This window comes from Ursus maritimus, unplaced genomic scaffold, assembly GCF_017311325.1.
Source record: "Ursus maritimus isolate PB19 unplaced genomic scaffold, ASM1731132v1 scaffold_14, whole genome shotgun sequence".
Taxonomy (NCBI): Eukaryota; Metazoa; Chordata; class Mammalia; order Carnivora; family Ursidae; genus Ursus; species Ursus maritimus.
Window position 1 is genome coordinate 47,190,108 of NW_024423786.1, and position 13,032 is coordinate 47,203,139.

Below are 13,032 nucleotides of genomic sequence, written 5' to 3' on the forward strand. Positions count from 1 at the left end.
GGTTCCCATGTTTTTGTTTTAATAACAGTTTTGAGTTCTTTCGGGTACACAATTAGGATTGGAATTTCTGAGTCACATGGTAATTCCATGTTCAACTTTTTGAGAAGCCCCAAATTATTTTCTAAAGAGGTGATTTTTTTCATCTTCCATCCCCACCAGCAATAGGCTCCAATTTCTACACCCCCAGCAACACTTAGAACTTTCCTTTTGTTTTGTTTTCCGGTAGTCTTTTCAGTATATGTCTGGTGATATCTCATGGTGGTTTTGATTGGCATTTCCCTGATGACTAATGATGTCTCACATCTCTTTGTGTTAGTTGTTGAACTTGTGTGTAACTTTTTTGGAGAAATGTCTGTGCAAGTCCTTTGCCTATTTTTTAATTCATTGTTTGGCTTTTGATTGTTGAGCTGTAAGAGTTCTTTATATATTTTAATAGTAGACTCTCTGAGATACGTGATTTCCTAATTTTTTCTCACATTCCATAGATTGTCTTTGCACTTTCTCCATGGTCTTTTCACTTTAATGAACATTGAAGTGATGAAATCCATTTTCTCTGTTTTTTCTTTTGTTGTGTGGGCATTTGGTGTCGTATCTAGGAATCCATTGCCAAATCCAAGACCTTGAAGATTTACACCTGTGTTCCTTCCTCCTAACTACTTCTAGTTCTAGTTTCACCCCATAAATATAGGTCTTTGTGATGAATGGATAGAGAAGATGTGGTGTATATATACAATGGAGTATTACCCAGCAATCAAAAAGAATGAAATCTTTTTTTATTTATTTATTTTTATTTTAATTAACATATAATGTATTATTGGTTTCAGGGGTACAAGTCTGTGATTCATCAGTCTTATATAACACCCAGTGCTCATTATATCACATGCCCTCCTTAATGTCCATCATCCAGTTACCCCATCCCTCCACCCCCCCTTCCCTCCAGCAACCCTCAGTTTGTTTCCAATGATTAAGGTTTCTTATGGTTTGTCTCCCTGTCTGGTTTCATCTTGTTTTATTTTTTCCTCTCTTCCCTTATGATCCTCTGTTTTGTTTCTTAAATTCCACATATCAGTGAGAACATATAATAATTGTCTTTCTCTGATTGACTTACTTCGCTTAGCATAATACCCTCTAGTTACATCCACATCATTGCAAATGGAAAATTTTCATTTTTGATGGCTGTGTGTGTATGTGTGTGTGTGTGTGTGTGTGTGTGTAGGTGCCCTTTCAGATCACTACATTTATATCTTTGGGGTAAATACCCAGTAGTGCAATTGCTGGGTCAGAGGGTAGCTCTATTTTCAACTTTTTGAGGAAACTCCATACTGTTTTCCAGAGTAGCTGCACCAGTTTGCATTTCCACCAACAGTGTAGGAGGGATCCCCTTTCTCTGCATCCTTGCCAACATCTGTTGTTTCCTGAGTTGTTGATTTTAGCCATTCTTTATTTATACAATAATATTTTTTTATTATATTATGTTAGTCACCATACAGTACATCGCTGATTTTAGCCATTCTGACTGGTGTGAGGTGGTATCTCATTGTGGTTTTGATTTGTATTTCCCTGATGCTATTGAGCATTTTTTCATGTGTCTGTTGGCCATTTGTATGTCTTCTTTGGAGAATGTCTATTCATGTCTTCTGCCTATTTATTGATTGTATTATTTGTTCTTTGGGTGTTGAGTTTGTTAAGTTAAAACAAATGAAATCTTTCTACTTGCAACAAATGTGGATGGAACTAGAGGGTATTATGCTGAGAGAAATAAGTCAGTCAGAGAAAGACACATATGATTTCATTCACATGTGGAATTTAAAAAACAAAACAGGTGAACATAGAGGAAGGGTAGGAAAGATAAAATAAGATGAAATCAGAAAGGGAGACAAACCATAAGAGACTCTTAAACTGAAGGTTGCTGGAGAGGGGAGGTGGGGAATGGGGTAACTGAGTGTTGGGCATTAAGGAGGGAACTTGATGTAATGAGCACTGGCTGTTATATGCCGAATCACTAAATTCTATTTCTGAAACTAATAATACACTGTATGTTAATTAATTGAATTTAAATTAAAAAATAAAATAAATTTTTTTAAAAATTTGATGTAAGTCTTTGACCCATTCGAACTAATTTTTTTTAAAGATTTTATTTATTTATTTGACAGAGATAGAGACACCAGCGAAAGAGGGAACACAAGCAGGGGGAGTGGGAGAGGAAGAAGCAGGCTCATAGCAGAGGAGCCTGATGTGGGGCTCTATCCCATAACGCCGGGATCACGCCCTGAGCCGAAGGCAGACACTTAGCTGCTGTGCCACCCAGGTGCCCCTCGAACTAATTTTTGTGTGTTGTGTGAGGTAGGGTTCCAGCTTCCTTCTTTTGTGTGTGGATAGCCAGATGTGCCAGGACCATTTGCTAGAGAGACTTTTCTTTTTCCACTGAAGGGTCTTGGCACCATTTGTTGGAAATGAATTAACCATAGATGTATGGGTTTGTTTCTGGACTTTCAATTCTATTTTACTGATCTGTAGGACAATCCTTAGGCCAGTGCCCTCCTGTTCTGATTACCGTAGGTTGGTAGACAGTTTTGAAATTAGGTGGTTAAGTACTCCAACTTTGTTTTTCATTTTCAAGATAGTATTTGGGTATTTGCAATGCCCTGTGAATTTTAGGATGAGATTTTCCATTTCTGCAAAAAATTAAATAACTAAAATTACTTTGAAATCCTGAAAGGGATTGCTGAATATGTACATCCCTGCAGGGACCATTGTCATCCTAACAATACTGAGTCTCCCATCCATGAACAGGTTACAGTTTTCTGTGTACAAATCTTGAGCATCCTTGGGTAAAATTATTCTATATATTTGTTGAATATTTTGGCATCTATGTTCATAAGAGATTGGTCTACAGTTGTTTTTTTTTTTCTTTGTGATATCTTTATCTGGTTTTGTTTGCAAGGTAATGGTTCTCTCATAGAATTACTTAAGTAGTATTCCTTCCTATATTATTTTACTTTATTTTGTTTTATTTTATGGAGGAGTTTACAAAGGATTAGTCTTTTAAATGGATGATAGAATTCAGCAACAAAGCCATCTGGTGTGGGTATTTGTTCAGGGAAGCTTTTGATAAATGATTCAATAGGTCTTTACCTATTGCAGGTCTGTCCTGATTTTCTATTTCTTCTAAACTTAGCTACCCTATGATCCAGCCATTGCACTACTGGGTATTTACCCCAAAAATACAGATGTAGTGAAGAGAAGGGCCATATGCACCCCAATGTTCATAGCAGCTATGTCCACAATAGCTAAATTGTGGAAGGAGCCGAGATGCCCTTCAACAGATGACTGGATTAAGAAGATGTGGTCCATATATACAATGGAATATTACTCAGCCATCAAAAAGAATGAGTTCTCAACATTTGCTGCAACATGGACGGCACTGGAGGAGATAATGCTAAGTGAAATAAGTCAAGCAGAGAAAGACAATTATCATATGATTTCTCTCATCTATGGAACATAAGAACTAGGAAGATCGGTAGAAGAAAGGGATAAAGAAAGCGGGGTAATGGGGAATGAAGCATGAGAGACTATGGACTCTGGGAAACAAACTGAGGGCTTCAGAGGGGAGGGGTGGGGGAATGGGATAGGCTGGTGATGGGTATTGAGGAGGGCACGTATTGCATGGTGCACTGGGTATTATCGCAACTAATGAATCATCGAACTTTACATCAAAAACGAGGGATGTACTGTGTGGTGACTAACATAATATAATTAAAAAATTATTATGATTAAAAAAATAAAATAAAAAATAGTCAGTTTTACTAATATGGGCTATATGTTGGCTAATTGAACTTAAAAATAGAAAAGTCAGCTTTAGTAGTTTGTGACTGTGAATTTCCTCATTTCATCTAGGTTATCTAACCTACTGTTGAATATTGCTTATAATATTCTCTTATAACCCTTGATAAATTCAAATTTATCAAATATGAATGTATACCAAATATGTGAATACTATTATTATGTGTGCCAAATAATACTATTATTTATATATAATATATGATATCTAGAGCATGCATACCTTATATTATATACATATATTATATTGTGTGTGCATTCTATAAATTATAAAATATATAATATTCAAAATAATATTATATATTATATATGACTTGTATATATTTATATTATATATAAAGTATTTATATTATAGATTTAGGTAATGTATAAAATACTTTCATACATACATATATATATACACACATAAAATGGTATTATACCAACCACTACAGCCACAATTACTAACCTAACTCCCTTATACGACTCTGACATCTTATAGACCTGGCCCTTGCGGTGCAGGAGCAAGGACACACAAACGTCACTTTGAGTTCCAATCAGGCGAAGATGCTGCTGAACTGGAATGTGGTGCACGAATCTGGTGACTCAGGTAACGGCTGAGATGGGAGGAAGGTCACAAGATGCCCAAGGATGTGACAAACAGGGAACTGAGGATAAAAGGGAAAGGGGGGTATGGTAGAGCCACAAAGTGTCCCTCTGAGGAGGAAGGGGCTCTGTTGGGTACCCCGAGGTGTCAACATTGGTCTCTTCCTGCAGGTCCTTCTGTGGTGGGCCTTGTCTCAACTCCGGGGATGGGCAAGTTGCTGGCTAAGACCCGCCTGGTCCCGGAGTCTGAGAGGCAGGCAGTTCTGCATGGGGCACACAAGGGTGTGCTGCAAGGAGTCCCCTCTGTCCTGCTCTCAGATGTCATCTCTGCCTTTACGAGCAACAGGGACACCCAGAACCTCAGCTCCCCGATCACCTTCATCTTCTCTCACCATGTGAGTGTTGGTGAGACGGGGCTGTGGGTGTGGAAGGAGCCTGGGTCCTGGGCACAGCCTTGCTGCCTAGCTCAGTCTTGAGGTTCTGGGGGGCTCCCCCATGGGTCCATCATTCCCCAAAGAAAATCCTTTGCAAGCCAGCTTTGGATAAGCATTTCTGAGCCCCACAACCACCAGCTCCCACCTACACTCTGCTCCTACAGTCAGCGACCCCTGGGCCAAAGCAAAAGGTGTTCTGTGTCTTCTGGGAGCACAGTCACGATGGATATGGTCACTGGGCCACCACGGGCTGCAGGATGGTGGCCACCAGAGACACCAGCACCACCTGCCAGTGCACCCACCTCAGCAGCTTTGCCGTCCTCATGGCCCACTACGACGTGCAGGTGAGAGCCTGAGAGGGGCTGCATTCCACGCCTATTGCTCTGTAACACATTTCCCCACATGTAGGGAATTTTGAAAAACACAAAATATATGTCTTGTGCTTTCTTTGGGGCAGCAGTCATGCATGGTGGGGCTGAATTGCTGTTCTGGGTCTTACAGCCTGAAATCAGCCAGAGCTGCATTCTCGTCTGTGGCTCAGGTTCTCCTGTGAGCTCCCTGGTTGCTGGCAGGATTCAGTTCCTTGCAGTCATAGCGCTGGGGTTACACTTTCTAGCTAGCTGTGAGCAGGGGACCTTGCTCCGCTCCTAGGGGCTGCCTGCATTCCTTCTCTAGCAGCCCTCACAGAGGTATCAGCATCTACGTCCAGAGGCCGGCAGGAGGAGCTCCCTCACCACAAATGCTCTCAAACTTTGAATCATTTTCTCCAAGAGCCTAGAGCTTTTAAGAGCGACTTGATTAGGCCAGGCCCACCCACAATAAACTCCCTCAATTTTTTTTTTAAATATAGTCATCTGATCTTTATTTTTTTTAATGTTTTTTTATTATATTATGTTAGTCACCATACAGTACATCCCTGGTTTCTGATGTAAAGTTCGATGATTCATTAGTTGTGTATAACACCCGGTGCACCATGCAATACGTGCCCTCCTTACTACCCATCACCAGTCTATCCCATTCCCCCACCCCCCCTCCCCTCTGAAGCCCTCAGTTTGTTTCTCAGAGTCCATAGTCTCTCATGCTTCATTCCCCTTCTGATTACCCCCCCTTTCTTTATCCCTTTCTTCTCTTAAAGACATAGGATCTGAATTCCATCTGCAAAATCCCTTCACAGCAGCACCTAAAATGGCATTTAACTGAAAATCCAGAAGAAAGTGTGTGTACACCTTCTGTTATTGACAAATTAGATTTCTGCTTATCACAGGGGCCTCAAGGACAGGAAGGCTGTAGAAAGGAAGATTTGGTGATAGCAGAGGTCAAAGGGGCCAAGAAAGCCAGTGAGTACAGATGGGTTAGGAACTATGTTTGCCTGCTCCCTTGGCCAGGTGAGCTGGTTACTTCTTCTGGATCATCACATCAAAGACTTACCTAGGGGATTTGTAAAGTAAAATAAACCCTTGTGAGTTCCTGGGCTCTGTTTTAAGTAAGGACTCTCTTATCCCTCAGTTCTTCCAAGATCTGACTTAATCAGTTCAGATTTCCATAAAAATTTAGCAAATTTACCCACCTCCTTCTTTCCTGGGCTACAGCAAAAATAAAAATAAAATATAAAATTTTAAAAATGGAAGCTTTTTAAATTACCCTAGAGCAGGAAAATGTGACTGCGATGTCCTCTTGCTACCCTTTGCTGGGTCCCAGGAGGAGGATCCCTTGCTGGCTGCGATCACCTATGTGGGGCTGGGCCTCTCTCTGCTGTGCCTCCTCCTGGCAGCCCTCACCTTCCTGCTGTGCAAAACCATCCAGAACACCAGCACCTCACTCCACCTGCAGCTCTCAATCTGCCTCTTCCTGGCCCACCTGCTCTTCCTCACGGCCATCGACCGGACCGAGATCAAGGTACTGACACTGTCACAAAGGAGCCCCTGCCCTGTCCCAGGGGCGCTCAGTTCATGGAGCTGTGCTGCACTGATACCTTAATAAAATGTCCTTGGTTCCCGGGGAGGTTAGAGGAGTAAGTAGCCTATTTCACATTGACCAATGAACTAGAAGACAAACCCTCTCCGGACAACTCGACCATACGCCTGAGCGTCCTCTCCAATGGCAAAGTATGGGAGGGGTCCTGGGGCCACCCTCCTCCCTGACAGTCCATCCTGGGGCACCTTTGTCCTCCCCCAGGTGCTGTGTGCCATCATCGCGGGTACCTTACACTACCTCTACCTGGCCTCCTTCACCTGGATGCTGCTGGAGGGTCTGCACCTCTTCCTCACTGCGCGGAACCTGACGGTGGTCAACTACTCCAGCGTGAGCAGGGTCATGAAGAAGCTCATGTTCCCCGTGGGCTATGGAGCCCCGGCTATAATTGTGGCCATTTCTGCGGCATCCAGGCCTCACCTTTATGGAACACCCACCCGGTAAATGCAAATTCCCACTGTCCTTCTCTTCTCCAGGACAACGTTGGCCATCATAGAACCAATAGCAATTTAATTCCATCAGAACATGATAGGCAGAGAAAAGGTCAGTGGTCACTCCAAGGACATCTACCTGGTGGAAGATTGTATTCATTGAAGTAATTGTTTTTAAGTCATTAAGACATAATTGTTTTAAATGTTAATTATAAAGTATGTTAATAATTGTCTATTTAAATAAGATTGTGCATTATGTTAATAACTATATGCTAATATAATATTAATGATGTTTAATAATTATAAATTAGTTAAGATAAATGATGTAACTTTTTAATCTTTTAGATTTAATTATTTTACATATTAATTTAATAATTTAATTATTAATTCATTAATATAATTAAATATTATATTAAAATATAATTAAATATTCTATTAATAACTATATTATATTAATGGCTATAGTCCATAATATAAATAGCATCATATGTATTGGTAAATATATATTAATATAGTATTCATTACATTGAGGGGACAGTTTTAAATCTTCCAGAAAGCAAAAATGAAATGAATAGATGGCATTGATTTGTGTAAACTCCTTCTCCATCTTGATTTTACAAGAAACAAAGGGTCATTTGGATGACGAAATAACTATGACCACAGCTAAGATTTAGAAATCATTTCTGATGTATAATCACTGTTCCAAATATTTTTCTGGTGTCAGCTCAAATCATCCCCCCAACAACCTGTGCAGTAGAAACTAGCATTGGGCCATATTATGGATGAGGAACTGAGGCACAAGGAGATTAACTAACATGGCCAAGGTCACACAGCTGGCTGGTGGCAGAGCTGGGGTCACATCCAGTCTGGCGCTCACACCACGCGCCTATCCTGATGACATCAGCGAGCCCCGACCAGCTGGTCTCCCTAGGGAGTTGACCATAAAGATCAGCAAATTTTTTCCATAAAGGGCCATATAATCAATATTTCCAGCTTTGATTATTACTCAGCTCTGTCCTCAGAGCTCAAAAACAGCTACAGACAATTCGGAAGGGAATGAATGTGTGTTCCAGTAAAACACTTACAAGGGCAGATGGCAGCGGCCCCGGGCCACAGGCTGCAGTTTGCCTATGCCCACCTTCGAAGCTTCCCTTTGCTGCTTCCTGCTGGTTTTATCTGACCCTCTCCCCAGTCCTCACACCTCCCACCTCACTCACAGCTCCCCTCCGTGGGGATAAAGTCCAGCTCTGTCATTGCTCTTGGTGTGGCCTTGAGATGCCTGACCTGTGAGTATGTGAGTACCTGTGTCTTCTTCAGGAATTAGTGATGTAATGCACATGAGCCCTAATGCTGGGGCAGGCTCACTGTTTTGTTGCATTGGGGTTTTTTCACTCACTCTTATATGGTCCAAATTTTCACCCATCTATACCCACTCATCACTCATACTTCAGCTTTAATACAATTCATTTCTTTCAGGGAAACCCTTCTCAGCTATCCGGATCTCCTATACCCCAGACTAGGTTATGGATCCAGCTACATATCCTCATAGCTTCTCATACTTGATCATAAAATTCATCTTGATTTTATCTATCGTCTAATTCTTGATCCTCCCTCGCTGAGGTCTCCCTGAGGACTGAAACCACTCTACCCTAATCCCAACTGGGTCTTTAGAGCCAAGTACAGATCCTGACACAGAGGAGACACTCAATACTTATCCAAAACCCATAAATTAATTTATTGATCAATACCTTTATTTTCTTATTAAAAATTACATTTATTTCTGCCAGCATATCTGGGTGCCAAGACATAGAAGAGCTTTTTGAAAGGAACGTATCCTTTTTTAAAGACCACTTTATTAAGGTGTGATTGACATGTAAAACGCCACATGTAATTAATGTATACAGCCTGATGAGTTTGGGGCTAATACCCATGAAACCATCGCCACCATCAAAGGCATATACAAAGTTGTAGTTCTGCAAAATAAATAAGTTTAGGAGATCTATACTACCTAGTGCATATTGCTGACAATAGTGTATTCTATACTTAAAATTTACTAGGAGGGTGTATTAAATGTTTTAACAAAAAAAATGATAATAATGAAGAAGGTAGGAGGAAACATTACAAGGGGAGGGGCAAGTCTACTTATCAATCCTTTATCCACAAAGGCCCATATTTTCTTGAATCTCTTCCCATCTCTCTCTTAGATGCTGGCTCCACACAGACAAAGGATTCATATGGACCTTCCTTGGCCCCGTCTGCACCATCTTCTCCGTGAGTAACACAAAACCTTCTTCCCTGCCAGGTTAGGAGCTGGGTGAGTTAGGACGCAGATTTGTCCGATGTGGAGTGTAATTAATATACCTATGGGTTATCTGCAGATTAATTTGGCTTTCTTCCTGATGACCTTCTGGATTGTGAAAAACAAGCTCTCCTCCGTCAACAGAGATGTGTCCACCCTCCAGAACACAAGGTGAGGATGGGTCAGAGATACACACCAACCCCCATACCAAACATTATCCTCATGCCTCCAAGGCTCTGGTGTCCCTTCCCAGGGCTCCCGAGGGGACTGGAAGAGAGAGGTGCAGCCACCCTCCTTGGCCGCCCCCTCACATTCTGTGGTTTGCTGCTGACACCCACACCAAAAACATCCCATCCATGCACAACCCAAACAACAAACTACTTTCGCGCGGAGAGAATTGCCTTTGTTGTGATAAGCAGGGATTGCTACCGTGGGGCCATGAAAAAGATCCTGAGAACATTCATACCTTTATAACACACTCAGGAAATCCCATAACAGTTTTCAGAACCAGCACACCCATCATGGCCACACCTTCGTGCATGCTCTGCCCTCTGCCTTCCCCTTCTCTGGCACCCGGTGAACTCAGCTGCATCAGCCACATGTCACATACCTAAGAGTCTGGGGACATCCTCTGCTCTCCTCAACTTTGCACAGAGTCAATGGCCTCTCTTCTGGGCAAAGCATGCCCTGGCTCAGATCGTGGAGAGGGTGAGGACAGGAACAGCCCTGGATGGAAAGAAGTACCTCACTTCGCAAATGTCATCAGTGATCATTTGTTTTTGTCTTTCCACTAGACTTTAAAGTCTGTAAAAACAGAAGTCTTTTTTTTATTAATAATTTTTTATTATGTTATGTTGGTCACCATACATACATCCCTAGTTTTTGATGCAATGTTCCATGATTCATTATTTGTGCATAATACCCAGTGCTCCATGCAATACGTGTCCTCCTTAATACACATCACTGGCCTATCCCAATCCCCCCCCTCTGAAGCCCTCAGTTTGTTTCCCAAAGTCCATAGTCTCTCATGGTTCACTCCCCCTTTCTGTTTACCCCCCGTTCATTCTTCCCTTCCTTCTCCTACCGATCTGTCTTCGCTGTTTTGAACTCCCTAGCCCCAGCCTAGAGCCAGGTGCACAGAACATTCAGTAATGTCAGTTGAACAAAATTGGGGATCTTCATGAAACATAATGATCTTTTTGAAACTCACATTCTGGAGGGATAAGGTTTCTTTTTAGGGAATCATTGACAGTAAAGATCAAAGTTGATCGCAACTCAATCAGAAGCATCCATGGAGAGGACATGAAACCAGCCCCGGTGGTGTTACTCTGGGTGCATCATGACCTCCTTTCTCCTCCCACCCAGGATGCTGACATTTAAAGCCACAGCTCAGCTGCTCATCCTGGGCTGCACATGGTGCCTGGGTGTCCTGCAGGTGGGTCCAGCTGCCATCGTCATGGCTTACCTCTTCACCATCGTCAACAGCCTGCAGGGCATCTTCCTGGTGTACTGCCTCCTCAGCCAGCAGGTACCACTGCCCGACTCTCACCCAGGGCCCTTCCTGTCCTCACTCCCCTCAGTGAGCTGACCCAAGCATGCTTTGCCTCTGCAGGTCCGGGAACAATATAAGAAATGGTTCAAAGGGATCAGGAAAACCAAAGCCGAGTCTGAGAAGTACACTCTCTCAAGCGGGACCATGTCTGATGCCTCCAAACACAGTGAGGTAAGATTATGCAGTGTTCCCAGAGCACTTCACTAACCCATTCACTTGAGAAGCTCATGCCCACCTCACTGGCCAACCTGGGTGTATAGCAGGTGATGCTCTTGGATGGTTCACACTTAGTTTACCCCGCGACACACCTCAAGGCCCTTCCCTGTCTTGAAAGGAAGTCTTCCAATAGTTTCACTCACTTTCTATGCTCACACTAACCCTTGCACATGACTGTCCTCTTTCCCCACAAGTGTAGAGAACCCACTTTTTGTGACATGGGTGCAACCCCTTTTTATTGTACTTAGGGACAAGATACAAAATACTCATAAGCAGAGAAAGATTACCAAGTAATCAGGAAGTAATGATCCATAGTATTGACGAACAAACTGCAGAGCTTTTGTCCCTAGTCACTCCCTGCCATCCCTGTATATGATGAGCAATGCGTATATATAGTCATAAAAGTAAAGCGAAATAAGTATTAAGTCAGATAGGAGACTGTTCTTCAAAGTCTGCATTCATTCCTAGTATTTCCAAATACACAAACCCTGCAAAACCTCACTAGAGAATCACAGAGGGCAGAGGAGAGATCTTGGCAGTGTGAATTGTACCAAGCATTTGTATGTTCAAAACCTTTTCTCTTCGGTAGGGAAAGAAAGGGATAAAGAAAGAGGGGGTAATCAGAAGGGGGAATGAAACATGAGAGACTATGGACTCTGAGAAACAAACTGAGGGCTTCAGAGGGGAGGGGCTGGGGGAATGGGATAGGCTGGTGATGGGTAGTAAGGAGGGCACGTATTGCATGGTGCACTGGGTGTTGTACGCAACTAAGGAATCATCAAACTTTACATCAGAAACCAGTGATGTACTGTATGGTGACTAACAGAATATAATAAAAAAACATTAAAAAAAAGAAAGTTTAAAAAAAAACCTTTTCTCTTCTTAGACTTCTGTTGACGATATTGTGTAGTTTTCTGTGTAGACATCTTGCACCGTCTAACACAATGTCGTGTTTACACCTTCCTTCTTAGGAGAGTTATAATGAACAGCTGAACATGACGAACTTGTCTCTTAGGAAATGAAGAAAACACTGGCTTCCATCCTTTGGGCAAAGAGTATAAAAAATGCTTTTTCGTGTTTATTACAAATAACTCTTCTTGGCACTGCTGTGGGAGACAGTAAGCAGTAAACATTTGACATTCAGCTGCTGGAGACTTTTGGTTTTCTGGTTCATGCAGCATGCTCATCTCACTGCCAGTATAATCAGGAGCTATGACCCAATACCCTAGTAGAAGCCTCTTCTACAAAAATTCTCCCTCAGGTTGATGATATATAGCAAGGAAAACCAGCCACAAAGGACCTTCCTAAAATAGCATAAGAGAGGAAAGTAACATTCACATACCTGCATGTAGTATAAACCACTAATCCCAGTTGCTCAAGACTTTCCTGGCTTTAGTACTGAAAGTATTACATCCCAGAAAACACTTTGGTTACAGGCAAAGTAGACCAGTTGGTCTCCATACATATATACATGCCTCAACTTCTTGACCCTCCATTTCTAAAGACCTACTAATTTATTCATTCCAGAAATATGTGCTGGACAGAGATCAAGAAGCTCCAATTCCTGATTTCACAGAATTTAAACGTGGGGGGAAAGTTTCATCAGAGTAAAATCAGAGCTGTGGGACTAGAGTCTCTGCATCTTTACATTTTATAAGTTGAGTTGTGGGAAAAGGTGTGTATGGCTACTGCACACTTTGTGAG

At 42.0% G+C, this 13,032-nt stretch overlaps 1 protein-coding gene across 1 annotated transcript in view; it reads left to right on the top strand.

The window, feature by feature from the left end:
- LOC103682107 (adhesion G protein-coupled receptor E2-like) overlaps nucleotides 1–12,471 on the top strand; it is a 37,862-nt gene extending 25,391 nt beyond the window's left edge. The window contains exons 11-20 of the mRNA XM_008711693.2: nucleotides 4,322–4,429; nucleotides 4,597–4,820; nucleotides 5,024–5,203; nucleotides 6,558–6,755; nucleotides 7,035–7,270; nucleotides 9,466–9,532; nucleotides 9,640–9,731; nucleotides 10,926–11,088; nucleotides 11,173–11,283; nucleotides 12,300–12,471. Coding sequence (XP_008709915.2) covers nucleotides 4,322–4,429; nucleotides 4,597–4,820; nucleotides 5,024–5,203; nucleotides 6,558–6,755; nucleotides 7,035–7,270; nucleotides 9,466–9,532; nucleotides 9,640–9,731; nucleotides 10,926–11,088; nucleotides 11,173–11,283; nucleotides 12,300–12,350 — 1,430 coding nt within the window. The 3' untranslated portion in view covers nucleotides 12,351–12,471. The remainder of the gene's footprint in view (nucleotides 1–4,321; nucleotides 4,430–4,596; nucleotides 4,821–5,023; nucleotides 5,204–6,557; nucleotides 6,756–7,034; nucleotides 7,271–9,465; nucleotides 9,533–9,639; nucleotides 9,732–10,925; nucleotides 11,089–11,172; nucleotides 11,284–12,299) is intronic.
- The last annotated feature ends 561 nt before the right edge of the window (nucleotides 12,472–13,032 follow it).